At 40.8% G+C, this 27,883-nt stretch overlaps 1 protein-coding gene across 1 annotated transcript; it reads right to left on the bottom strand.

Annotated features, from left to right (window-relative positions):
- Positions 1–8,433: 8,433 nt before the first annotated feature.
- CHMP4C (charged multivesicular body protein 4C) lies at positions 8,434–27,253 on the bottom strand. The gene is made up of 5 exons (XM_071554281.1): positions 26,884–27,253; positions 19,326–19,503; positions 17,944–18,058; positions 14,695–14,803; positions 8,434–12,443 (listed from the first exon to the last, which is right to left on the bottom strand). The coding sequence occupies exons 1-5, from the start codon at positions 27,077–27,079 to the stop codon at positions 12,379–12,381; spliced, it is 663 nt and encodes a 220-aa protein (XP_071410382.1). The 5' UTR covers positions 27,080–27,253; the 3' UTR covers positions 8,434–12,378.
- Between the last annotated feature and the right edge of the window lie 630 nt (positions 27,254–27,883).

Below are 27,883 nucleotides of genomic sequence, written 5' to 3' on the forward strand. Positions count from 1 at the left end.
CATGAATCCTCGTAGATGTTGAGCCAACTCAATAAAGTTTTGACACATTATTGAAAATACATGGAATCTTGTGTGTCAGATGTCACATATTTGCAAAGATTCAATCTTGTCTATTAAAATAGTGTTAGGTTTACAACTCTAAATGTTTTTTAAAATCTGGAAAAGGTGCTTGGGTCGTACACACTAGGGATTTCTAAAGTACAGCAGGTCCATCTGCAAATCTAGATGTTAATGAAAGCATTGCTATAACTTACAGTTTAGTCATGAGAGGACAAAGGAATGGAAACCAAGGTTTGTAAGACGTTTTGCTAGCCCAAGATATTCGTAACATATGAATAGACATATTTTTTCAGGGGGAATGTTAGTTAAATGGAGCTGGAAGATGTGAATTTGTTCAGTAGCCATGTAGTACTATTTCATCTATGTTCCTGTTTAATGAATGGTTACCCCCCTAAGGGACATGGAGAATTTGAGGTGCATGACCCTGTGGTAGCCTTGAACATCTTCATCATGGTGGATTCCATGTCAGTCCTATGCTAAATTTTTTTCTGGTGCACTTCTATTCTGGCACTATTTTCCCCCCATTTGCTTCTCTTTTCACTGCTGGAATTGTAGTATGGAAGAAGCCAAGTTTCAATTATTTCGTTTGTAGCAATTTGACAGTGCTGCATTCTGCACTTTGCAAATAGGAATATTCCAACTGGACTTGTAGCAGAGTGAACTACTTAGAAGAATTGCAACTTGAAACATTTTTCTGTTGTAGGTGATTGTTTAAATAGTTCAGTCAATGATTTACGAGGGCTTATTTTCCCTTAGTTTTATATTTTAATACATTATACCCAGGCTAATCTTACAGGAGTTTTGCTTTTCTTTAATACTACATCTTATAATAATCCTGAAGGATTCATTTATCCACCAAAGCCCTTGCCACACACTCTTCTCTGCTTTTGATCAATTAAAATGCTGACTAGTATTGAATCAAGCATGAGTCTCTATAAAACTCCCATTCCATACTTTTCCCACTGTGACAACCATTGGTTACTGTGAGTACAACAGTCCCATTGAACCAGGCTGAGAAAGGGAATGAAACTGCACCTGGCAGAGAGCAGTCTACATGGTGCACTTCTCAGTGCTCACCTCTTTAAGTACCTTTGTTGGAGGAAGGGTTTGGGGTGTTAGAGTTGCAGAGAAAAGGCACAGCAAAAGCTCCTGTTCTAGGTATGTCTATTCCAAATTGTATTTACTCTCTGCATCTCATTAGACCACTAAATAATTATTTTCTCTCTGTGATTTCTGTTGAAATGTAGCTATGGAGCAGCAGCAATTATCTTGCCAGAAAAAAAATCGATTTCTAGTAGAACTTTCTGTAGGAAATCTTATGTTTGTAGAAGTTTTATTCTTGTTACAGCAGGTTCTATTACACACTGGGGGAGGAGTTTGGGAAGAGTTATGCTCTGAAGTTGTTGCTGCAATCAGCTAACACAAATATTCCAAGATCACGAGTCACCAAGGAAGGGAACAATCCTGTAGGAAACACTGTGTTTACAGAACACCAGGTCTTAGGAGTCTTTCTTCCTATTATACCTTCTATATTTTCATTATGTCTTTGTGCTAGAGAACAGAAGATTCAGATTACTAGATAGGTCCAACATTCAAAACTAGGTATGTACTTTTCCTATAGAATTCAGGATTCGCTTTAAGGCATACTTGGGTAACTGAGCTGTATGCTCACATCCATGTATTTGAATCTGGAGAACCGATAATGCAGCCATCTCCAAAAGATGTCTCTTCTAAACAGTTTGGCAGGGCAGTCAGTGTACTGACCAATGGAGCTGGTTGCCATTTGTAATGTATAGATCTTAACCTCCTAGAGGAAAGATGAGAGAATGGAAAAAGCAGAGGAGAAAGGGGATTTTCTTGTCCATAGTTTACACTTGAGCATTTTTCCCCTTTGAAAGTGAAAATTCGTTCACCCATTTGCTGACCAGAATTGTCTCCACTAAGTGTTGGTTTCTGTGTTGTGAGTTGTTTAGGTTCTGTGTTACTGTAACCCATCCAGGAACCTCTTAATAAGGCTTCTTCTCCCACAGCACTGGTGTTTCTTTGCCACTGCCTTGCTGCAGTAACCTTTATCCCAGTCTTATTTCAAAGGGCAGCCTTTTGTATTTGGTCCTTCTCAGGTTTTGAATTGCAAGAAAAACACTGAGCCAATGGCTTTTGTTCAGTGTTTTTTGATCTCCTTCCAAAGTTTGACTTACCTTTTGTTTCTGATGCAACTGTACAGATTTGGATGAGTGGAAAGGTAGGAAAAAGGCATTTCTTTACACTAAACTATAAAAGATTAATGTATCTTATCTTGCAATAGATATAAATGACAAACATGTCATCCTTTTTTAGAGTACTAGAGACTTGGCCATATATATCCTGCTGTTCCAGATTATTCTCCAGCTTGAGGGTTAAACTGGAATACAAAATGTTTCTCTTGAAATTTCTCCTTGAATTGATGAGTTCTGAACCATTCTGGTGGTAGTTTTAAGTCAGTAAAAGGCTTTAAGACATGTCTAAGCATAACCCCATGTCACATACAAAGCACCTTTTTTCTTCTAGTGGACACGTTTTAAAGCCTTGAACTGCAGTTTTAACCAGCATCATCAAAGAAAGCGATACTGGTATTGAAGGATCCTGTTTAACAAGGGTCAGGCAGAGTTACACTTGGGCTGCCCAGAGCACAGGGTATGCACAGGTGGGATGTTCCTGACACAATCTTTTTTCACTATTGTGGAGAGGTAACAGGACAGCTGAAGGAGCTCTGTAAATGGCTGAGTCCTCAAACATCATTCTGTTTACCTGGATAAATCAGAAAGCCTGATGTGACACAGAATTCAAATTTTTAACTTAAAGTCTTTCTGCAACATGACAGCACCTGACGTGCATTTGTCTTGTGTATAACTCAGATCCTAACATTCTTCCTACCTCTCCTTGTTTATGTGACTTGTGCTTTTCCGGTCTCATAAAGGATATCAGAGCATCCAGCACAGGTTGGAATTCTGGTATTACTTGTAAAGATCCCAAACTGCAAGCAGGGCAGCATGGGTCTGAAGAGGAGGCTTGGAAGTGGCAGTGCTGAACTGGAGTAATAATTTCAGTCCTCAGAAGAGCTGTCAGTGCTAGTCAGAGCTGAACACTTCAGGGTTGTGAGACAGGGACGTGAGAGAAAGATCACCCCCCACAGTGCAGAAACCCTCAGCCTGGGCCTTCCTGCCAGTGGGTGCTGGAGCTCATCTGATTAAATCACTGGCCTAATAAATGGGATTCTGGCATCACCTCCCAGCTCTGGCTGAGTCTTATCTGTCTTAAGGTAAGTTGGCAGGTTCTGCACCTTAACCCTTTGCTAAGCCGCCAGAAGCAGTACTCCAACCTGTTTTCCTGGTTTTCAATACAGTCTTCATGGAGACCCTTCCCCTTTTTACTCCTTTTAAGCTCTTCATGGAGACCTTAAAGGCTTGCTGATTCGTACTCAACACTTCTTTGACTTGAGGATCATCAGGATGCTCTCCAATACAGAGTTTATCCCCATTTTGTATCTGAGAGAGAGGTATTGTATTTCCCTCTGCTGCAGAAATAAGGAACTGAGGAAGAAAGCTATTACATGATTCATTCTAATTGCACAATAAGTCAGTTGGTGCAGTGCTAGTGTTACTGCTGATCCCATAGAGTTCGTCAGCAGGTTAAAATGAGATGATTTGCTCATCTGGGGAGACTTTTGCCTGTATAATACAGGAACTTTGTCTTGGGATATCTCGGCTGGGTTTCAAGTAGGTTTAAATATCCTTGCTCATACTTTATTAGCTGTTGATAGATTTTATAATAGTCCTTTCCTCTGTGAGTTCAAACTGAAAACACTAGGAGGTTTGCATTAATGTAGTGGAGAAGCAAGGCTCTGCCTCAGACCCCCCTGTGGATTAGATTTTCATCTAGAAGAAACCACAGCTGCCACAGCTGTTTTATGGAAATGTCGAGGATGACTAGGAAATGCTGCTTGCCTGTTTGGCACTTAATGTGGATTCATCAAGCATTGCTCATCTGATGACCACCTACTGGGAGAAGGTTGCACACTGACCTTTCAAGATCTCATTATTGTTCTGCATGTTCAAAAAATAGGTGGATGAATGAATAGATAGATAGATAGATAGATAGATAGATAGATAGATAGATAGATAGATAGATAGATATGCATAGATAGGAGGTGGTTGAAGCATACATATGGCAAACCTACAGCATTTCTCCTCCCAAATTTCCCATGGCCCTTTCCTAGATGCTCCCAGCATTTCTGATAACCAGGTTAGGAAGTGGATTGTTTGTGGTGTGATGGCAGTCTCCCTTTCCCCCTCATTTTGCAGTATAAATATGCCTATTACATGGATGAGCAGAGACAGCTGGAAAGAGCTCTACCCTGTTATGGCAGCTGCTTTGTACACTTAGACAGTCTTGCTCTGAGAAGTTTATGTTTTTTGTGTGGAGGTGCAGTGTTAATTTAGAAATCTTGCAACGTAGCTTGTAGGATAATTGTAAACCTAACAAAAACATCGGGAGATTCCTCTTAGATTTCAGTTGGGCAAGAGGATAACTTGCAGTGGAAGAAGCAGATGAGAAAACTGTCTCTTGTTCTGTGTAATCTCTTGCAAAAAATCATCCATTAGTGAGATGCTTGATGTGCCTATAGAGGCATTGTTCCTGCTTAGGTGTACAAAAGCAAACCAGAAAAGCAAGTTTCTTGTGGAGACAAGTGCGGAGAACACCAGTCAGATCTGACTTCATTGTCTCTACCTAAATAGGCAATTAAAAATAAGTTGAGAATGTTGCGAAATTAATGTGCAAAGTAACATGTTATGAAAGAGCATTAAACAATTAAAAATTAAGCTCAACCTTGCTGAGAATTAACCTGAGAAACACAACACATGCAAAAATTACTTTCATGTATTTCTGCTCTCAGCATGCTGTAGTTCACTACTGGCATCCTCTGTGAGACATGTTCAGTTCTGAATCTAGAAAACCACAGAAAGACCAACATCTTTCACTTTTCAAATTACGTGAGTTACACAAGGCTCATGACCATCCAAAGGTCAGAGCACAAGATCTCTTCTCTCAACAGAGGCTTCTCTGTTCTGCTCTGGTGAAGCAGCTGTTGGCTCAGATTTCAGTTTATTCAGACACAATATGTGCTCTAGGCAGATTCTCAGGCTACATAAATTAATGTCTCAACTAGTTATCATTTTCCCCCATCATTTTTTCTCCTATTATCTTCTTTATAAATTAAAACCCTTTGTGTTCAATCACAAGTGTCTGATACAACACAGATAAGATCTGTTCGAAGGTTAATGCTGTTACGTTTTTCCAGAACTTCTTGGTTCACGCAGGAGGATTTTTTTTCCTGTCAGTTAATTGAAGTGACACATTTTGCTGACAGCTTGGGAACTGAAGGTTTTAACCAGAAAAGTGTGAGGTGGGCTCACTACCCATGTTCGGCTATGAACTTCTGAAACTTTGCATTGCAGCCACAGGAAGCTGTCAGTTCAGACTGAGCTTCCTCTGCCACATAAACCCTCTCCTTGGAAAGTTTATGTTTTACGATCCAAATCCTCAATAAATTGATTAATTCTAAACATGAACATCCTCAACAGCCTGAAAACCAGCAGCTGCGATACCTCCCTGTAGGCATGTCCCATGTGTTTCCACCTAACCCAAAGGAGTGCTGACATTACCACACAACAAACAGCCTCTGAACTCTCATAAAGGCAGAGACAGACTTGATCAAGAAATCCCTTTTTGCAGCTCAGTGTCTTCAGCATGCTGCAATGACATCCAGCTTCAGCCAGTCACTGCAAGGCACAATTCACTGAACCAGTATTAAATTTCTCCTTGAAAAGGGTACTTCTGACTGATTTAAAGCTTTGAGATTTGTCTTAGCTACAGTTTGTGATGGGATGAGTGCATAAAGAGGGGGCTGGTGAACTTCTCCATTAAGGTCTCCTTCATGCTCAGTTCAGCGCAGGGAACAAATCTGCCTTCCAAGGTGGCCACAGACAGTGGAAGGGAAGAGACACAGACCAAAACAGAAGCCAAGAAGGTGGGTTAGTATTTAATAGTGCATTTTAGCTTTGAAAAAGTGGGGATTTTTGGATTTGGGGAGAAAATGGGAAGGGTGGGAGGGTTCACCCCTGCATTTTGAGCTGGACTTCCAGGCAGGCTCTTTTTCCTCCAGCACAAGCAGTAAGACAGAAATTGGATCTTCTGTGAAAATTGAAAATCGCAGCCTTCCCAGCCTGCTGGGTTTCCTGCTGTATGCTGAATCCAGAGCTCCTCCTGGAGGTCCACAGAGTCCCAGCCCTGCCGCTGACAGAGCTCACTGCTGCTGGCCAGCAACAGTAGTGCACCAGGCACTTCAAAACCCCATATACATATAGGGTACATACAAGATGTAGGTATAGGGTAATACAACAACCCTACATATGCCTGTACATGGGCAGGCCTAACTGACTGTGTTTAATTCAGCCCCTTGGGTAAGCTGAGTCCAATCTAAAGTAAAGCTAAGATATCTGAATATATTTACATATTAAATATATATGAAGACTCACACTCCTCCTAAAGTGCATGTTTCATTTTTTGAGGAAAGGGTGCTAAACTCGGGATGGAGGTGGGAGGCAGCATCCATGTAAATCCTCTTTGAACCCACAAAACTCCTTAAGACACTAACTCTGTGAATGCTGATACAATGGGAGGTATCAACACTCATTACGTCCATGGAACAGACTAGCAGCTCAGAACAACTGGCCTCCCACCTATTTTATTTAATTTAGCTCACAAACCAGATCCTCAACACATCGCCATTCAAATCTAGGAGAATCAGCTGCCTGCCCTTTGAGAAAGCCAGCTGAGACTGCCCTGTTGCCTTAAAAACAGCCCCTGGTAGCACCGGCTGGTGAGACAGCACAGGGTGTAAAGGGTTTGGGCTTGCACCTCGTCCAGCCTCTCCTAGATGGCTTTTGCCCCAAGCTGATTTTGGTAGAGGAAGACAATTAACTGTACTACACAGCAACTGGGGAATTAGCAGGAGACTTTCAGTTGCAGGGGAGGAAAGTCAGCTAAGCAGACATACAAACAAAACATAAAAACACAAGGATATGTAGCACATAAGAAAAGGGGAGCAGGCTAGTGTGACCCCACCAGACACAGCCACCCTAACTGTAACTAGTTGTTCAGGAATTTCTAGTCACATATTAACATTTCATAACTGTATCATCTAGCTTTATTTGCAGGTACTGCAGATATTGATCCAAAGTGTATAGTTCAGCGATGGCCAGGTAATTACATGTTGATAATAAACCCACTTAAACTGCGATCAAAGTCACATCAACCAGGTACAATTTTCCTATAATATAGACCTGATTGAACAGTGCTATGACAGTGGGTCTTGTCACAGTCTCTGCAATGGGGACAGATGTCAGAAAATAGGACAGCTACATGAGAATATACTATCTGTAATTTCTTAAAATGTTCAAGCTAATCCCTGCTTTTAAATAATTTCCAAGACTAAAGCTTCCTCCACGTTTCTAAAAAAAAATGACATCATTAAATAATATAAGTTCTACATCATGAAAGACTGTAAGATTTTCTCATTGCAAATATTCATGTGTGCCCAACCTGTTCTTCCACTCCCCACAGCCACATACACAGCCAGCATGTGTACATGCTGCAACAGTCGCTTGACATTTTGTGACACCTTTAGATTTACAGAGTCAAACACAAGCTGCTAAAGCAATTGAAATCTTTCCACACAGACAATGAATGGTGGTCTCAAATCACTGCTCCAACACATCATACAAATGTATAAATATACATGTATGTATATAAAATGTGAGACACTATATACATACATAGGTATTTCAACGAGATTCTAATGAGATGCATGAAAAAATTAATTTTTTTATTTGTGTCACTTCATATTTGCCCATCATATTTTTTTCTTGTTCACGTGTAAAAGACTTGATCATTCTTCCTTTCAACTAAGGCCTGGAAAGTGAAACACGTATTTCTAAAACAATGACAAGATCTTTGGGTCAGAGATGGGGAGAGGGAAGTATTTTGGGCCATTAAAATAAAAGAATCTCTCAAAACACAACTGTTAATAGTGAAGGAATGCAGACCAAACACTACAGCATACACTGGCGTGGGGTTTTTTTGTTATTTGGTTGGTTTTTTTCAACCAAATCACCTTTGAAGAATTCTTGAATTCTAGGCTGATGAAATATTAATGCATCAAAAAAAAGTTTCTGATTATTCTCACATCCTCCAAAGAGCACTGTATCCTAATGATAGTGTAAGGAGGGTACTTACAGTTTTGCCTGATAGGAAAAGAAATTTAGTACAACCATGTAACACAAGCATGACACTAAATTATTTATTTACAACATACATATATAAATTATTTTTACTTTTTATTACTAATTTTCAGCTTTTTGAAGATATCCAGATTAAAAATGTCCAAACCTGCTAAGAGAAGAAAACATTTTCAAAATAAATAAGGAATGAGAAAGGAAGTGAGCTACAGTACACCATCTGCTGCCACAGTCATCTTGTAAAATATGTTCCTGTTAATAGAGACTACGTTTACAGTAACATGTTGACACTATTCACTCTCAACTGCTTACAGACTAAACAAATACCATCTTGACATGAAGTGAGACATATGTTCAAAAAAAGGAAGAGCCATTTGTCCCCGTGTTATCTGAATTTGAACAGGATAGAGCCACTCCCTTGGCTAATTAAATCCCTAGAACCGCTGTGCCTTTGAAGAAAGCCAGTCTCCCACACAAATATAGCAAGAAGCACTTTAGTTCTGGAGGTCCATGGTGTATTTTGCTTTGTGTACTTCAGTGTAGTGTTTCTGAGTATAGCTTCACCAACCACACAGGTCCTAGCCTGTGAACTGCTATGTGAGTCTGTCCTCCAGAATCACCGGCCCTCTACACACAGGGTCTCAGAGCAGCTCACCCAAACAACCAGTTTCATTTCTTCACCTTTCATAAATTTTATTCCTAAAGTGTCTGGTCTGAGATGAGTAAGCTGAAGACACTTGAAGTTTCCCAGAATCAACATTTGGCCAAAACATTGATGCTGGCTTGCAAAAGAGACCACCTTCCCCAGGATTTTTTTCTCCCCTGTGATGGAAAGTTCTTTGGCAAAAACAGCAGGTCCACATTTTCCATAGCAGACTACAAGTCACTTTAGTTTCAAGCTGGAGGCTTAGTAAACCTGTTTTGGTTAGGCTGCAGAGCACTTCAAGTATGCCAAGTGCTACATAAGTGCCAAGTATTGGTAAACTACTAATTTGACCAAGAACAGATGCTAAGAACCAGCTTTTCCAAGCTAACCATGGGACTATGTTGGCACATCCCCATATTTAGTAATACCTCAAGCATTCAAAAGCACATGACCAGCCTTGCACAGTGATGCAACCAGTGTATGCTAATACATTCTGTACTCAATTCAGAGACTTGCATAAATTGCACACCTTGAAAACAGGATTCAAGCCAGAAAGATTAGCAAATGGATTTGAAATAACTCAAAATATGTTATTCTATTAAATATTCCTGCTTTCAGCTGGCATCTCATCCTGGATTTCAGCAAGCATTAAAACCAAGTAACATTTTGCTAGTGTTTGGTTTGATGCCGTGAATGACCCTGCCCCCCAAAAACAGGACTTCGAGCCACGTTAGTGTAGGGTAAGATAAAAAGTAAAGGTCCTTTAATAACACAGGGCCTACAGCCCACAGGAATACAGGATGACATGCATGTACCCCAGTTCTTGTTTCTATGGCTTTTATAATAAGATCCCTCCAATCATTGCTTTACACATTTCTCAGTCCAGCCCTGGTCCCACCCCTGGACCAACCCCTGGAATTGGGTCTGGGGTCGTCAAGACCCTCTGTCTTCATCAACTTCTTCCTCAGGCACACAAAGGTCTCTTGGAGTTCATCCAGTTCTGGCTTTTGGGTCACTCTGATCTATGTTTATGTTTCATTCTGTAGGCCTGATATCCTTCAGCTCTACTTTGGAAAGGAGTCTAAACAAGATTAATTAACCAAAGGAATTTGAGCTCCCTGTTCTGGGACAGGGGTAGTGATAGAAAGGCATTAAACTGTTAGAAATATTAACCCTCTAAAAATCTACAACTACTGTGTTCCTAAAATCTACAAAACGTGAAAATCAGAACAAAAACTCCTTTGGCATCAGTTTCCTATTGAGTTCAATGTTTTTAAATTTCAGGGAGTTCCTTCTTTTTATGTTTTTCTTTAACAAAAATTTAATAGTTCCAGATTTTCTCTACTCTCAACAGAAATGGATAATTTTCCTGGTACCTCCAAATTTTAGGATAGATTACACACACTGAATTTTATCCCCTGTGTGGTAGTTTTAGCTAGGCCTCAAATTAGCAGGCTCAGAGAATCTACGTAGATTAGGAGAGACAGATATCACCTGACTTAAGGAACCAAAGAAATATTTCATACCAGATGACGCAAACCTGAGATATGAATACAGGAGTAGGAGGTGTTCACTCAGTTCCATCATGGCTGAAGTAGAGGCAAGACATGCAGTTGCTGTCTTGCTGGAGTGGGGCCCTGCTGCTGCTGCCACTACTTGCCTTTTGTTTGAATTCAGGGAAGTAGAAAATTTATCTGAAGTGACAAGGCTTGATTCGCCCTTCGTAAAGATAGAAACTGAAAGCAATTCCACTACAGAGAGTGAAAGTCCTGAAAAACTGAATCTCTCCACAGAGTTTATACATTTTGAGTTTCATCCAGGGAACTCATCTTGAAAGGTTCTGAGTACACCATGTCCAGATACACACATTTCCTTATGCTTAACCTAAAATCCACTATCTGAAGCCTGCTGTAGCCTGTCGGAGCTAAACACCCAGAAAAATCACAGGCTAAAGCCTGTAAGAGAAGGGGTCAGTCTTCTATTGCTACAGATCTACAGAAACCAAGTGTCCCACTATTCCCCAAGTGGTTCAATCATCAGTAAAATCTGAATTAATTTCAAAACATGAAACCTAGATCAAGGACTCTGCTTCCTACACCCCTAGGAACTCCAGTGTTTTACTATTTCCTTGTGATTGACAGCAGGCTACTAGCATAGAGCTTCAGTCTTATTTAATAAACTCCATTAGTACAAGGCAGCCTATTTAATTTTTGGCTTGTATTTGAATAGTGATTTCTCCATATATGTAGTAGTTTAACACTCAAGAGTGGTATTTGTTCCTTAGGCTAAAAAACTATTGGTTGGACAATAACACATTAACTTTACAAGTAATCCAGAATCAGCTTTTAACCAGAGTTAAAAAGGCATTTCAAATGCAACACACTGGTATTATTTCCATTCAGAAACTGAGTAAGAGAAAGTAACTCAATGCTCAGAAATTAGAACTATTTTGAAATTGTATCATTAAAAATGTACCACTAATTCTTTTGAGGGTTACTATCACCATACGAAGTAAAGACTCACACTAGAAAGAAATGCTGGAGGAGAAATACACAGAAAGGTCAAATCTCTTCTGGATTTTTGACGGGGTAGTGAAAATCAGTTTTGTTTGTCAGGGATCTACAGGAACTCAGACATTTCATTTTCCTCAATCGCTGTAATTTTAAAACTAAGTTGGAAATAGTTCAAAATGCAATTCAAGTTGACCTACAGAAGTGCATGGAATATTTTGGCCAAAGTTAAAACAGTACAAATAGCCTAACCCACTTCAAAAACCCTACAGAAGAGTTTCCTTTTAATATCTAGGACACCATAAGTTGCTCCAGGCAGACTGTTTAAATCTTCATGCCCAAATGAACAGCTATTAGCTCTTGGGCTCAAAGGAACTTGCAAGTCAGGACATGTATAATGCTGAAAACAGCTAATATTCAAATAGTCTGAATCAAATAACCTTTTAGTATAGGGTCCTGATGACTTACTTCACTTTCTCACTTCAACAATAAACCCAGATCTGTGCATAAGTGAAGCACACAAATTTTACAAAGCAGAAGATATGGCAAAATATAAATAAAAAATAATAAAACCTCTTATCAACAACAAACCAAATCTCTGGCTGAGGCTAAAAAAATTTGATGCTTGGAGTTTTGGCAATTATTGCATTTTTTTGTTTGGTGGTTTTTAAACTAGTTCTGTAATATGGCAGCAACAGTATTACTAACAAGATCAGCCATAAAAAACACAGCTTGTATGAAATGCTAAATCAGTAAGGTTATAAAACAGCGTTGCAGCTCTTTACAGTTGCACTATAATGCACAGTGTTATAGAAGGACCATGCTCTTAGGAAGCCCAGGCAGCCAGCTTCTTCATTTCATCTTCATCCTCTGCTCTCCTTCTGGTTGATGCTGCAGAGAAAGAGACAATAACCATCAACTAAAGTAACAGTCAGGACCATTTTATCTGTTAGCATGAGGACTTGCATAGTGCTTTGCAGTTTGAAGATCTCAGATCAATTTTCTGAGTAGTAATTCAAACATGGATAATGCAGAAATGAAGCTCAAGAGAGATATTACTATTTTGCCTGACCATTATCTCACAAATAACCTTGAGGTTAGAAATATAGGTCTGATGTAAATCCTGCTGAAAGACTCCCAGAGAAAATAAATTTAATCTTTAAAAGCTGTCACAGACAAGAAGTGTCCACAAGAATGCTGCCAGTTCTCTACAATCACCTACGCTGACCAGCTGCACATCCTGCTACCTTTCCAAATAGTGCTGAAAGGTTCTGCATATGCAAGTCCAGTCTCCAGATGAACTCAGCCCATTTTAATGGGAGGTGTTATTTACTAAAGGGACAAAGAAATTCCTGAACTTACTATGCTCCGGTGACATCAATTTACTACTGTGTTCACAGCAATAGCAATGCCCAGCTCTGTATAAGGTCCCACACACACTTTCTCCCTTTGCACCCAAATGTCCTATCACACATCCTCTGCATTCACCAAACTAAAACCTCACTCAAATAGTCTTCATTTGCTGACATACAAACAGATGCCTACACGGTTCAATGTCGGGCTGTTTCCATCTGCACGTGGGCTGTGCAGGTCAGGACTGGCACCCCTCCCAACACCAGTGGGACGCTGCTGCTGGGTGCAAATCCCTCATGCGCAGTTTACAGCAGCCAGTTGGCTCCTGCCTGTGGCAGCCACACAACCAGGAGCCACTGTGTGTGGGGCACTGCAGCTACCACCCTCAGGAACTAAGGGTAGGAGAAGGATATGGGACACCACAGGCCCTGTCCCTATTCTGCAAATGCCACTGGCTCACTGTGTGACTGGAGAAGGTCACTGCTCCACTGCAGTTTCCTCACCTTCAGGATCAGGAGGGCAGCATGCATCTCCAATTAGAAGTGTTATAGATCCATTAACTGTTCTGATTTTGCTGTTGCTGTGTAACAGTAAGCATCGACTTTCAGAAAACATAAGCCAGTTCTGCAAGGCCTTAACTCTATGATTGTAACCAGCTAATTTTGCCTGAAGTAGCCATACAGACAGATGAAGTAGAAAATTAAGATAGTGAGAAGCACATGGAGATGGTCTGGGTTTAATGAAAATGTCAACTGCCACAGCTGGATCTGGAAGGCAATGCATGAACAAATCATAATTGGCCAGAACACAAATTGCACTGTTTCTCTTTTTTTTTTTTTTCACAGGCCACAGTCTCAGTTTGAATGTCTGAAACTGCTTCTTAGGATTTAAGTGCCTATATATTCCGTGCACCTGAACACTTTTAATAAAGAACTTCTCTCTACTTTATCTATACTAATATTGTCTCAAAAGTTATTTTCCTCAGTTTTAGGCAACACCAAAACACATGTAATAGTCTCTGAATTGAGCTGGTCTGTGTAACCTGTTCTGCAGCAGAATGGACCATAAACAACCTGTGTCACGTGTGTGCTGTCCTTACCATCAAATATTCATATTCTTTTACTAGTGTCAGTACACAGCAAGTCTTTCAACTGATAGAGGACAACAGGGACACGGTGAAAGGTGGAGCAAAAGTTGACTGTTCTGGATTAAATCAAAACAAACAGGACAGAACTACAGAAAAATAAGACTACAGCTTAATACCAGGAATAAGCCTGTTCATTAGAAAGAAAGCAAAGGAATGAAAATATTTCTTTAAATGTGTACTTCCTTCTGCCTCCTTCATTTCTAATTAAAATACCAGTGGCAAATATCAAACCACTACCCCACAAAGCTGGATCTTTGTGACGCAAATATTTTGAAACTAGGTCAGACTCTAATTAAAATAGACTAACGATTTAATTGCCCGTGCCCCTCCTCCCCCGCCCCCCAAAAAGGTCCTCCCATTCTTCAATGATCTCACTACATTTCATTTCGAGATTCATCAGTATATCTGCAAGGTGAAGTTCCCTGAGTTCTCCCCAAAGCTACAGAGAATTTAGTCCTAAATGCTTTCATAGAGCAAAACAGAATTACACTCTGCTTTTTCTGTTAAACAGATACAAAAGTAAGAAAAAGAATTTATAACACTTAAAAAGTTAAATACATATCTGAAACTCTTTCATCCTCTCCCTTTTCTCATAGCATGGCTTAATCACGACAAATGTAAAATGGCAAGGAGGCAGCTTACCAGGACGAGAAGGCAGCGATGTGGACGGAACACTTGGTAACCTGACATCTCTCATTCCTTTGTTCAGTTCTTCTTGCTCCAGTTCTTCTAATTCTGCCATCAACTCATCCTAAATTCAAGGAAAACATTATTTACAAATTCATTGTACTGACAGGGATCTCAGGCAAGGGCACATTTAACCACCATGAAGAAAAGCACTAATAAATAAAAGGTTTAAACACATGAAAACACATATCAAAACAGGATATTAAAGGTGTAATTTTTACTAAATATGGGCAATAACAGTAAATCTAAATTGAACATTGAAAGAAGGACAGTGGAAGTTAGAAACATGACAAAATTAGAAACAAAACTGACAGCAGTACAATAGTTCTCAAAAAAACAAAGACGAGGGAAAAAGTGTCTCTGCTGTCCTCAGGTTTGTTCCAACTCTAGACCCTGTACTCTTCAATAGACTCCAATTTTAACATGCTATTTCTCCCATTTTAAAAAGCAAACAGCTTCCATTGGTTACAACGCAGACTGCTATTGAATATTATGCTTCAACCCTATCACACAAGTCCAGGATTATATATGATTTCAAAGCAGCACTGGAATCAGAACTGTCCCCTGGGTCCTGCTATTCACTCTTGAAGCACACAAAACTCTTGGGCTTTTAGCTGCAGAAGCTGATCAGGACAGATGAACTAATCCACTTGTGCAATGCTAAAAATAAAAAGGCTGTATACTTTTTAGAAAAGTAAAGAACTTGCTCCTTGGCTGGAGTTCCCAAGGAAAGGCAGCTAAATGTTACACGTTTGTAGAGAAGTGGACCCTTGCTGCATTGATAAAATGGTTTAAAAAGAAACAATGAGCAAAAGTGGATGAGGAAAATGCATTTGTGTAGCAAAGTAAGAGCTACTGGGTATTGAAATAGGCTTTGCCTACACATTTACACTTTATCACCAATGCAAAAGTTGAAATCATAGTCACAACCAGCCTTCCAATCTCATGGTTTTATAATTTAAGGGCAAAAAAGGGCTACATTTTGTCTACCTGGCCTGGTTTATAATGCAAATCCTTGGATACAACCTAAAAATTTCAGCATCAGGTCTATACCTGATGATGGTGAATTCACAGCTGATCACTCAAGGAAATATGCAGGTTGAAGCCCCCTGTTTTACTCAGGTATTTAGCTGAGATGCAAATCTATCTGTACTTTAAGTGCCTCAGTCAGCGCTGTGACTACAAGCTTCTTAAAAACTTAGTGTGCAACCGGTTGTTAAGTCAATGGCAACAAGTATTTCTGAAAACCTGTAGATGGTCATCCAACCCTCTCCCACACCAAATCAGTCCTTTCCATCCTCTGCTGAACAAGCAAGCAATTAAGAGGTAATGTTAGCCACAACAAGCATTCTTTAAAAAAAAAAAAAGAAGCAACAATCAAAGGCCTATAGCTTTAACATATAATATAATAGCTAGAACATTTGATCTCAAAATGGCAGACTCTACTTTTATGTTCTGTTCATCCTCAAGCATAGACTTAGCTATTAATTTCCTACAACTTCGAAACTGCTCTACAAGTAGGTTGTGGAGCACTGTAATAGCTACAACAAATCCCCTTTCTCCTCTCAAACCTAGGTCAAAGGGAGAGCAGAGGCAAGTGCCTGTCTTCAGCAAAAGAAACCATGTGCTTCCATGATCTCCTTACACCCAAGGCACATGTGAAGAGAAAAATGCATCCAAGTGTGTGGCCAAAACATTCTCAAAAAAAATAAAATTAAATATCATCTTCCAACATAAATCACCTCATAACTGAGCAATTAAGTCATTGATTCTAGTCATTCTTAAGCTGCAGTGGCCTGCAAACCAGATTTCCCAGTTACTGCCCACGTGCTGTAAGTATTACGCTCCTCTGCAAAGCAGGTGCTGGTACAACAATGCCACATGTGCCAGTGGCTTATCCCAGAACAGGAACCACGCACACCAACTTCGACTAGTACCTCTTAGGAACTTCAAGGTCAATCTACAGTACACTTACTAAGGATAGACTCCTAAAAGTTAAGCACTGATGAAAATTAAGACACTGTACAGCTGTTTGCAATGGCAGTATGTTTTTCAGTTGTTTCAAGCCCAGTTTATATAGCCCAAATCCCATTCCTTGTGCCAGTAATAACTAAATGTTTCTTAGAGAGTCTATTTACATATGAAGTGGAAAAACAGGAAGGCAGGTGATAGGAACAAAATACAAAGAATTATTCCTATTTTCAACAAATTATAACTGTTGAATGAAACCTCCCCCTCCTTCCAGTCAATCAAATATGTACGATCTTACATTCATACTTTTCTTTGTTTGCCGTTTGGGCACACAGGATCAAATGACTTAGGGACAGAAGGAATCATCTGATTATTCAGGACATTCTTCCAATGATCCCTAGTGCTTGGTCATTTTAAAACAAAAATGAAAAACAACACCAAACTGGTTGTGATACTGAGCCTGATCCCCAGATCTGCATTTCACAGATCACAAGAATTCTGAGTATCCTTGACCCTTGAGTCCTCAGCCATGGCTGGATCAGAAATAAGTATTAACCTGCTTAGATAGACAAAATCAAATCTAGGGACACTGGATGAACATAACAAATTTTCAGAAGGTCCTAAATGCCTTGTAAGGGGCTCAGAAGAAAAGAGCTCAAGGAAGAAACCTTACTGCTTTTAACAAGTATTACTTTTACCTATAGGTCTACTTCTACCTATGGATCTACTTCTGTAGAAAATCTGGAAAAAAAAGGATATGACCTGCATCTCCCAGCAACCTTAAAAAAATGGTTCAAATATTCAGAATTGTGAACAGCAGCCTGTTCATAGCTCAGGAACATGTATTTAGTCAAACAGATGTCTATTTGGAGCACAAAAAATTATATGTTTCAGTGTCCACTTAGAGCAGTACAAATTATGTGTTTTAGTGACCTCCTCCTTCTATGGTTCAAATGAGAAAAGTAACTACAGGAGTACAGTTAAAAATGTTTTTCTTAAAATTTATATCTAAATAAAAAAAAATTTTATATTTTACATATATTTAATTTTGTCTATTACATATTTTATATATTGATATTTTTATATTTATATAAAAATAATATATTCAACCCAGATACGGTAAGCTGGAACCAAGGAATTTCACATCCACACCTTCTGAGAAACAAACCACTGCACAACAAAATAACTATGGAGTCATATAACAACCAAAATTCACAGGCCTGAAGTACTAACCTCATCAAACTCATCACCAAAGGCGGCTCGGTTTGAGATAGCATCTGAAATTTCCTGGGCAACATCTTGCTGTTCAGTGATATCTTGCATCAAATCATCAATTTTGTTCAAGTCCCTGGAAGGATGACATGGAAACATTTTTTTAAAAATACATCATTTGAATCCTACAGAAAAGACTCATTTGAACAGACCCTATTTTCTTTTTATGCCCATGGCTGTATAAACAGCAGAACTCACAGGGAGTCATTTTCCTCACCCACACCTTAACACCTACACTAGAAAGCTTCTGTGTGTTTTGGCCAGTCCAACTTCTTCCACTTCAGAAGTATGACCAAAGTCCAGCTGCAGCAGCGTGTCCCCCTCCCTCCCTGTGCTCCTCACATCTCTGCCAGGCTACAGTCACAGCCCTGGGCAGATCCCCTGTGGACAGCACCTTCACAGACCTTTCAATACTTAAAGGGAGCTTATAAGAAAGAGAGTGATGAACATTTTTGCAGGGCCTGTTACAATAGGATAGAGAGTAATGGCATCAAACTAAAAGAAGGTTGATTTAGACTTGACACAAGAAAGAAGTTTTTAACAATGAGGGTGGTGAAACACCAGCACAGGCTGCCCAGAGAGGTGGTGGATGCTCCATCCCTGAAAACATTCTTGATCAGGTTGGACAGACTGAGCAACCTGATATAGTTGAAGATGTCCCTGGTTCACTGCAGGGTGTTTGGACAAGATGATCTTTAAAGGTCCCTTCATACCCCAAGTATTCTATTATTTCATGGATCTTTTTTGATGGTAAGCTTTCTCAAGAACCAGGGAGAACTTAAAGAACTTTACCCCATTTAAAGGCTTCCTCTTATTGTTAACTGAATTATTGTTTCGGTTCCTGTTTGCTTCTTCCAGAAAAACCTTTCCGATTTAAGTCTGTTTATTCAGGCTCAGGAAAACAGTCCTTGAAACAATATAGGACATATATAAAAAAGAGAGGGCTATTTTTTTTTGCCCATGTCATATTTTTATTCAGGTCTGATTAGTACTTTGAAATCCACAGTCCAGCTTATGGGCTGTGAGGAAAAGAGTTCACTTAGTTTCTGTAACTTAATTTTGGACAAACCAAGGACAGATGCCAGCCACACTGCCAAGATAGACTAAAAAAAACAGGTACCACACAGAACTCACTAATCAAGTGAGCTTCCTTCTAGACTTGACGTTAAGAAAAGGTATTTTTCTGCCAAATATAACACTACAGCACCAACAGCATTCCTGACATGAGATGGCTGCACAAAAATGAAGTCAAAACTGCCTAACTTGATACAACAGTCTGCAGTGATGGAATAGTTTGAAAGTGGTCAGTAAGTTCAGCTTGAAACCTATTAGAAAGCACTTACATATTTTCATGTACTTTTTTCATAGCTTGTGCAGCATAGCCCATATTCTTGAGCACTTCTGTGTTGGTGTGGGAATTTTCCAGTGCCTCTCTCTGGAACTCAATGGTCGAAAGCGTCCCATCAATTTGACTCAACTGTTTCTCATATCTCTTTTTCCTCTTCAGTGCTTGTAAGGCAGCTGGAATAGGAAGAGGCAAAGTCCACTGTGTGTTTTCATAGCAAAATGCAAGGACAAGTAGTTCAGCACCAAGCCAATCTGCAGATTTTATAATTCTCACCCTCCTACCTTACTAGTAGAGAGACAAACTTTCACCACACCAGATCAGCAGCCTGTTTATCACCAACATGCTGTTGCATGAACATGCTGGGAAGCCTCTCTTATATTAACTCCTTTTAGAACCACAGGGAAGAGCAGCATCTTCCTCCACTGCGGGAGATCTTGAACTCCATCCTGTGCACACAGGCAGAGCAGAGAAAATGGGGAGGAAAAAGAAAAACATGAGAGAGAAGTCAGAAAGGATAAAACAGAGGAAAGAAGAAAAGAAGAAGTTGCAAAATATAAGTAAAAACTAAGGACGACAGCGTAAGATCTGTCATGATAACCACACCTCCACTAATGCTGCTTCCTAAACTTTGTCTCAGCAGCAAAATTGTGAAGTGCAAGCCCAAATGGCCTAATCAGGCAGGTGGGTTAGATCAGAGGAGGACTCACATTTCTCTGACTTTCAGCTGCATCTATTTCTTACAATCACTTCGGAATATGATCTTGAACCTTAGAAACTGAAAACATAAAGACCTTTGTAGACATGGGCACAGTCAAACCCAGCTACACCCCACTATCTTTGTAAATTGACGAGACTAGTCTTTTATATTTATATTTGCTAAGTTATGAGCAGCATACTTTGCCCAGAGTAAATCATTACCAGAATAAATGCACGTGACAAGCAGGAGGAGAAAAGGACTTTCTCTTGGCTTCAAGGTGTGGAACACAATCTTGCCACAAGTATTTCCTGATCGCCATCCCTTCCAAACCACAGATGTTCCAGACAAAAAAACCCAAAATCTAGGAGACTGAATTAGCCCACTGTTTTTTCAATGCTATTAACACCCATGTTCTTCCCCTTGTCTTCTATATTTAACTTTTTGAACAGGTTCAGAGCCTACAGGCAACAGCCCTGCTGCCCCCTAACTCAACCAACAGCAGCAACTATTGTTGCCTATTCAAAAAATGATACAATAAATATTGCATCCCATCCAAATAATTGCTCATGTATAGTAACACTGAACTTTGACACAACTGCCCAAACGAACTTAGGATCCCCCCAAGGAGGGGGCACAGATTTATGGCATGTAACATCATGCTAAAAAAAAATTTAAAAAATCAGTGCTTTGTTGACAAATGCTTGAATCAACATGGTCAGAATTGCTCATCACGAGCTATGCAATGACAAGCTAAGATTCCAGCACATGCAGTAAGACGTTCCAGGACAGCAAACTCACAATCACAACAGATCAATCATGGTAGTCAAATTCAAGATTTTCAGAGGTTTTCCAGGATGGTCCAAAAATAATCCATATTTTGAAGATGTATGAACACCAGATGATTGTCTTGCAAATGGCAAATGTGAGAACTGTAAAATTCTTGTTGACAATTCCAAAATGCATCACTTTTACTTAATCCCAAACAAATTTTACCTGCTTACTATTTTCCTACTTATTTATGCTTATTATTGGTAGTGTTAGGACACCAGTCATTTCCTTCTTTAGCTTCCCTTGAATCAAATTTGATCCTGTATTCTTAGGTTAGGAAGCTAGAGATTACAGACAAATATAAAAGTCTGCAACTGTAGGTAACACCAGCTGTGCCAGAGAGGACTCGCCCTGTGGTCTGAGGAGCACTAACTGGCTGATACACAAAGGTTTCAGTTGCAGTAAGCACCTACCACAGGGCAGTACTTCCAGTCAGTGTTATTCGGAAATGGGACTCTGCAATGGTGCTGTTATTACTGGCTGCTTAGAGAGAAAATGGATTTCCACAATGACACACAAAGCAGTTGTTTTTAAAATCCTGAAGATCATTTAATTAAACCACACCCAAACTAAGAAACCACAGGAGAAGCTAAACTCTGTAACTTCACCTATTCATAAACAGCTTTTCCTAATTATTGTAGTGTGACACATTATCTTCATTCTCTTCAATTTTACCAGTAACTTACAGAATAAAGCACTCTGTAGGAAATTAATTCATACTCCTTCATTATCAACCAAGGCATAATAAATTCCCACACCAGACTATATGATTTTCCTGATTTGTATTAAATGAATGCCTTTTATTGCACAGTAGTTTGTTATAGTAGTTCCTATAGCCAACCTATAAGTATTACCTTGTGGTTTACAGAGTATCATGAACTTTTAGAGCTTTTCTACTGCTCATTACAAGCATTTCAAAAAATTTCTGTGCAACTCTTACAGGTTTGAAATGCTTCTGCATTATAATGCTACTGGATTATAATTACCAAATGGGAGAAGAGCACATCACTAAAAAAAAAAAATGAGCACAGAAAACAAACTTACTTTAATAAATTCAAAGAATGGCACTGAAAAATGGTGTTGTCATTCCAAAGATCTCAAAGAAGGAAGATAGCCCAGGGAGAATGAGTCTGAGGAACAGAGTCTGAGGAAGCAAGTGTAATGAGTATCAGTTCAACCAGGAACAGGTGAAAGTCTTCTTCGGGAAAAAAGAAAAAAAGCAATCTCATACACTTTTCCTGTTGTGCTCCAAAGAAGCCAACTCAACTCCTGCATTTTATAATGGTTAACAGTTGGTTGGGCTTTAGCACATTTCCTGTACTCTTGAGTCCAGTAAGCAGGATACAGCTCATATATTAGTAACCACTGTTTTTAATGTGAGTTTTTATTTTATAGTCAAGATAAGTGTCTGGAACAACAGAAGACTATTATGTCAGTTTAAGTATGCATATTAATGAACTACTCTTATTAACATACAGAACGACACTTTTCCAATATCACTACTATGCTGCTGCTTTATTAAGGAAGAAGAAATTACCATCTGGGCAACAGTAAACTAGTCACATTGAGTATCCAGCTTTCAAAAGGAAAGATCAAAAGTACTGACACAGGAAGAGCTGTGGGACTCTCCTCATGGTTTCATGACAGATCAGAATGAAGAGAGACAGCACAGTGATAACAACACCTTTACCTGTCAAGCCCACCACCAACACCTGTCAGTACAGGAAGCACCAATGATCTCATCTTCTGAAGTAGAAATAAAAGGATTGTCTAGTAATACTTAAAATTCCCAGAAGGAAACTGGTGGAGAAGGAAATGAGTGTTTCTTCAAAAGATGTAACACCATTGTGAAAACACTGCCTCTCATTCTTGGATACAGCTCACAAACCCCTCCTTCAGCAACGGATTGATGGATTGCAACTTCTGCCCTCCCTTACACCAGGGACAACCAAAGGCAATGCTGCTGAGGCCATAAAAATCATAGGACCCTAATTAAGCTCATTGCCAGCGTGCTTGTGGAAGAAGCCACATACGGTTACAACAGAATTCAAGAACAATAATGTACTGAACTAGTTATAACTATTCCAGTTCATGGCAACACACTTGGAAGATGATCATGAAGATCAAAAAACAATCACTGCAACTTGGAGAACAAAAACACAACTAAGGGCTTCTTCACATGTCCCCACCAGAAACTCTCAGTCCCAGCCTATCCCACACCCTGCCATAGGCATGACTGTCCTGTCCATAACACACAACTACCACACTGTTGTTTGGTTTCAGTGGCCTCCTGGTTACAAATACCTCATTCAAAAGGAATGCTACATGACTACATAAGTGCATGAACGTAACACACAACATATACAGCAGCTTCTACCTGTAAAATCCATCTTGTTTTTCCAGCTTTCTTCAAAGGTTTTGTCCTCTGTAGTACTATGTGGTTCTTTACAGTCAAAATTTAACCCTGTTCTGGATGGCTTCTCTTAACTTCATTCTTTTTACTTATCTGTTTATAGGGTATTTTTAGTATCTGTGAAAGACTCCAGGCTGAAACAACATTCACATATACCTTATATTCACAGTTATGGGCACACTTCAGAAAACATGTTTTCTTCTTAAACAGAGTTCTCAAACATTCAGTATCACTTTCTGTCCTTTAAATTTTCCTGTATGACCTTCAAAATAATGGAGAAGAAAGGCCAGTTCATCAGTCATGTTAGGACTTGTGTTAGCACTGCCTGAAATTGAGATACCCCAAAAAGTACAGCAAGAGATAAAAAGCAACAGCAAAAAAGCCACTCCAAAAACCACAAAAAGAGTTTGTGTCTGGAATGGGAGGAGACTAAAAGGCAGAGCTAACTGTGAAAAAAAAATACTGCTTATCATGACATAACCTCTGCGGGACAAATTCCAACAAACACTGTTTCCAAAACCCTGAAGCAGCCTAGCCCCAATAAGATATTAATGGGGAACGCTGAAAATGTATCTAATAGCTAATTTCAGATTACGTACAGGAATGGCAGATACACTCACTTCATAAAGGAAAAGCCAGAAGTATTTAAGTGATGCTTCACATCTATTTGCATAGCTAATGCATTACAGTTTTTAAATAAAGCTAAGCCTACTGATGTCACATGAATCCATTCAAGAGTCATATGAACTCATGAGAAATTGCTGGTGCTTGAATCTACTCTCTCTTGTGTTGGTATAACTGACTCAGACTCATGCACCTAAAATTCAAATGAGATCATGCTAATTTGGTGCATTTTCTATCCTCAGATAGAAATCTTCCTCCACTCATGGGCAGTTCCATTTTAGTTTCCACAGACTTCTCCACAGATGCAATTAAGCAAAAAAACCCACCCCACATTAAAAACTGCCTATGAGGTCCCTTTGAAACATTCACTTTAACAAGGCAATGTATATTAAAACCTTGATTCTCTCATTTGTGTCCATGTTTACAATAGTTACAATGTTACAATAGATATACAATAGTTATAATGTTACAATAGATGCTGGTTAGCACAGATTTTATCTGAGCTATACAGTACAGTAATTGACATAGCAAATGAAGACATTATTGGGGATTTAAGTTCACTCATTATACTGCTAAATTCAAGCAGTTAGGCACAGCAAGGTTAGTTTAATCTTGTTTCTCCTCTGACTGTACTGACACTATTCCATTTTGGCTGTAGAACCATTTTTGTCATGAAAAAAACTGCCACACTGAACATATTGCCCTACTCCTACCTCCTTACTGTCCTTACTGTTGGTCCCTGAGCAAATGACAAGACAAAACCATGATCAGCTCAACAATCCAGTTTGCAGCATGACTTCATGAACAATGTAATTGATAAAAAACTAAGGGAATTGCATATTGAGCACAACACTGGAAATAACAATCTGGAACAAAAGCTTCAGATATCAAACACTGCATGGCTAAAGCTCAAGGACAACAAACACCTGAAACAAGCATCAAACAGCTGAGTTAAAGGAAAAGTAGATCCACATTCTCCCAACAAGAAGTTCTCATTCCTGCCTGTGCACCACCCTCTCTTTTGCAGGTGCACAAGCACTCCATGCCACTACCAGGTCAACTGTGCAAGGAGAACTTAAACTATTATGGGTAAAAAATAGAAGCCAGACAAAAAACCCCACAACATTTTACAGCTGCATCCAGTTTTCTGAAACACATCCTTCAGGGAGCTCTGCTAAGGGAAAGGAAAGGAGCAGTAGAGCGGCAGGAATTAGGCAGAAAGTATTTCTTCCTCCTGTCAGTATGTCAGCTTATAGTGCAGGTTTGGGATGAAGTTCCCAAACAGCATGCCTGGATTTAATCAGGAATTCCTACAGTCACAGGACCAGCCTGATGCCTTGCATCCATGCAGCTTCTGCTTTTGCACAATGAACGCAGCCTCAGGAGCCACCTGGTCACTTTGTCCCATAGCAAATTAGCTTCCAGCTGGATCACCTTCCTGAACTGCAATAGCACAGAGGGGCCAGTACCCAGATAAGGGAACAAGAGACACTCCAGCTGAAGTCAGGGTAGTAGAAAGTGTGGGACTGGGACAACTCTGACAGCTCCCAGTCAGTCTCAGATGCGCTGCTCAACAGGCTTTACTCCCTCTGACCATGCCTTCACACCTGTCCCATCTTGACCCATGATTTTAAATCCTTTCCAACTAAAAGTTAGTTTAGTTAAACTGTCTTTTGATAAGAGTTACTAAATGCTAAAGTATTACAAAAACATTATAGGGCTAACAAAAACACTTATAACATGCAGCTCCTCACAAATTCTAAGTTACATGGCATTATTTTTTAAACTATCAAGTAACAGAAAGAGCATGCTACTTGCTCATTACATCACACATCTTTAATTCTAATTTTTGTTCTGTTTTGAACCATTTAAAGAAAAATACAGCTCAGAGTAGACAGACAGGACTCTAAGTGACTTCAGGAAGTAGTTGTTTCTCAAAGGCCTTTATACCTCCAAGACACTGACTACCATCATTTGCTTCCCAGAGATGACAACAGCAGTATTTCCCAGAGCCAGACCTTACTATCCCTTAGTATTCCTTCCTTTTCAGCTAACAGCAGCTCAGACCAGTAGTCACTAATGCTCTAAACTATGATTCATTTTCTGGTTGTATCATGTCCATCAGACGTGAGTTGAGGTAAATCACTGAATCACTTTGTTCCTCCGCTGCCAGTAGTGGGGATAATGTGGGTTTATGCATTAATAGAATCATAGAATTGATTGGGTTGGAAAATACCTCCAAGATCATCAACTCCAACCCTTGGTCCAACTCCAGTCCATTTACCAGATCATGGCACTCAGTGCCACGTCCAATCTCAGTTTAAAAACCTCCAGGGACGGTGAAACCACCACCTCTCTGGGCAGCCCATTCCAATGCCTGCTTACTCTCTCTGTAAAGAATTTTTTTCTGATATCCAACTTAAATTTCCCCTGGCAGAGCTTGAGCCCGTGCCCCCTTGTCCTATTGCTGAGTGCCTGGGAGAAGAGACCAACCCCCACCTGGACAGAACTTCCCTTCAGAAAGATCCTCGCCTCCTTCAGCTCCTTTTCCACTGCCCAACCAATGCTCCACCTCCAAGCTGTGCTGCTCTCCCCCCACTGAACAGCACAGCTCTACGTTCCTTGTATCCACCTGCATCGGCTGTGGCACAAAAGTATCGCACAGGGAGCCCCAAACAGTAAATTAGTGAGGAATAAAGCATCCTATTACCAACCCACCACAATGAATCCACAGTGCATTAAACACTAATAGATTGCAAAGACCCAAAGCCACTATACCGCCTCGCGTGTGGTGACACTTGCTCGGATCTCAGAACCGACTCACACCGCACACCTGCGGAGCCAGGTGAGCCGGCCCTGCCACAGCCCCGGCGAGACCTGAATCCCCCCCCTTCGAACGCACCTCAGCACCCAGAGGCGCTCCAGCCCTGGGATTTGAAGCCGCGCAAGCCCGGCGGGGGCGGAAGGCAGCGAGGTCCGGCTCGCACTCACCTCGCCTGTTCTTCGTGCCGTGCTGCCGGGCCACCGCCAGCTCCCGCTCGATCCGCGACTCCAGGTACTCCTGCTTCTTGCTGAGCATCTCCTCGGTCTCCCGCAGCCGGGCCAGAGCCTCCTGCGGCGAGGGCCCCCCGCGGCCCTTGGAAGCGGCCGAGCCGCCCCCCTTGAAAAACCTGGAGATCTTGCTCATGGCGGCGGTCCCGGTTCGGCACCCACCCACGGAAAGGTCTGGCCGGGCCGCAGGAACCTCCTGGCCGGCACACGCCGCGACGGCACTTCCTGAGCCCAGGGCCGGTGGCACCGCACCTGGCAGCGGGGCGGGCCCAGGGGCGGCCCGGGGAGGCCGAGCCGCTCCTGCTGCTGGCACGGCAGAGCCGGGCAGGGGGGCGGGAGGAGCCGCGGGGGCCGGGCGGGGCCGCGCCGCGGTGGTGACTGCCGAGGTTGTGTTTTTGCCCCCATTTACCCGTGTCGCAGAATGGGTCAGGTTGGATGGGACCACAGTGGGTCATCTGAAGGGAAGTGCTAGCCAGGTGGGGATTGGTCCCTTCTCCCAGGCACTCAGCAATAGGACAAGGGGGCACGGGCTCAAGCTCTGCCAGGGGAAATTTAAGTTGGATATCAGAAAAAAATTCTTTACAGAGAGAGTAAGCAGGCATTGGAATGGGCTGCCCAGAGAGGTGGTGGTTTCACCGTCCCCGGAGGTTTTTAAACTGAGATTGGACGTGGCACTGAGTGCCATGATCTGGTAAATGGACTGGAGTTGGACCAAGGGTTGGACTTGATGATCTTGGAGGTATTTTCCAACTCAATCGACTCTGTGATTCTATGATCTGATCCAACCTCCCTGTTCCCGTTCTTGATTATCTTCAATGAGAGAGACTCCACAACCTCTCTGGGCAATGTGCTCCAGTGCACGATCACCTGCACTGTAAAGAAGTTCTTCCTCATATTCGGGTGGCACATCCTGGGCATCAGTTTCTGCCGGCTGCCCTCT

Source organism: Pithys albifrons, chromosome 4 (assembly GCF_047495875.1).
Source record: "Pithys albifrons albifrons isolate INPA30051 chromosome 4, PitAlb_v1, whole genome shotgun sequence".
In the NCBI taxonomy this organism is placed as follows: Eukaryota; Metazoa; Chordata; class Aves; order Passeriformes; family Thamnophilidae; genus Pithys; species Pithys albifrons.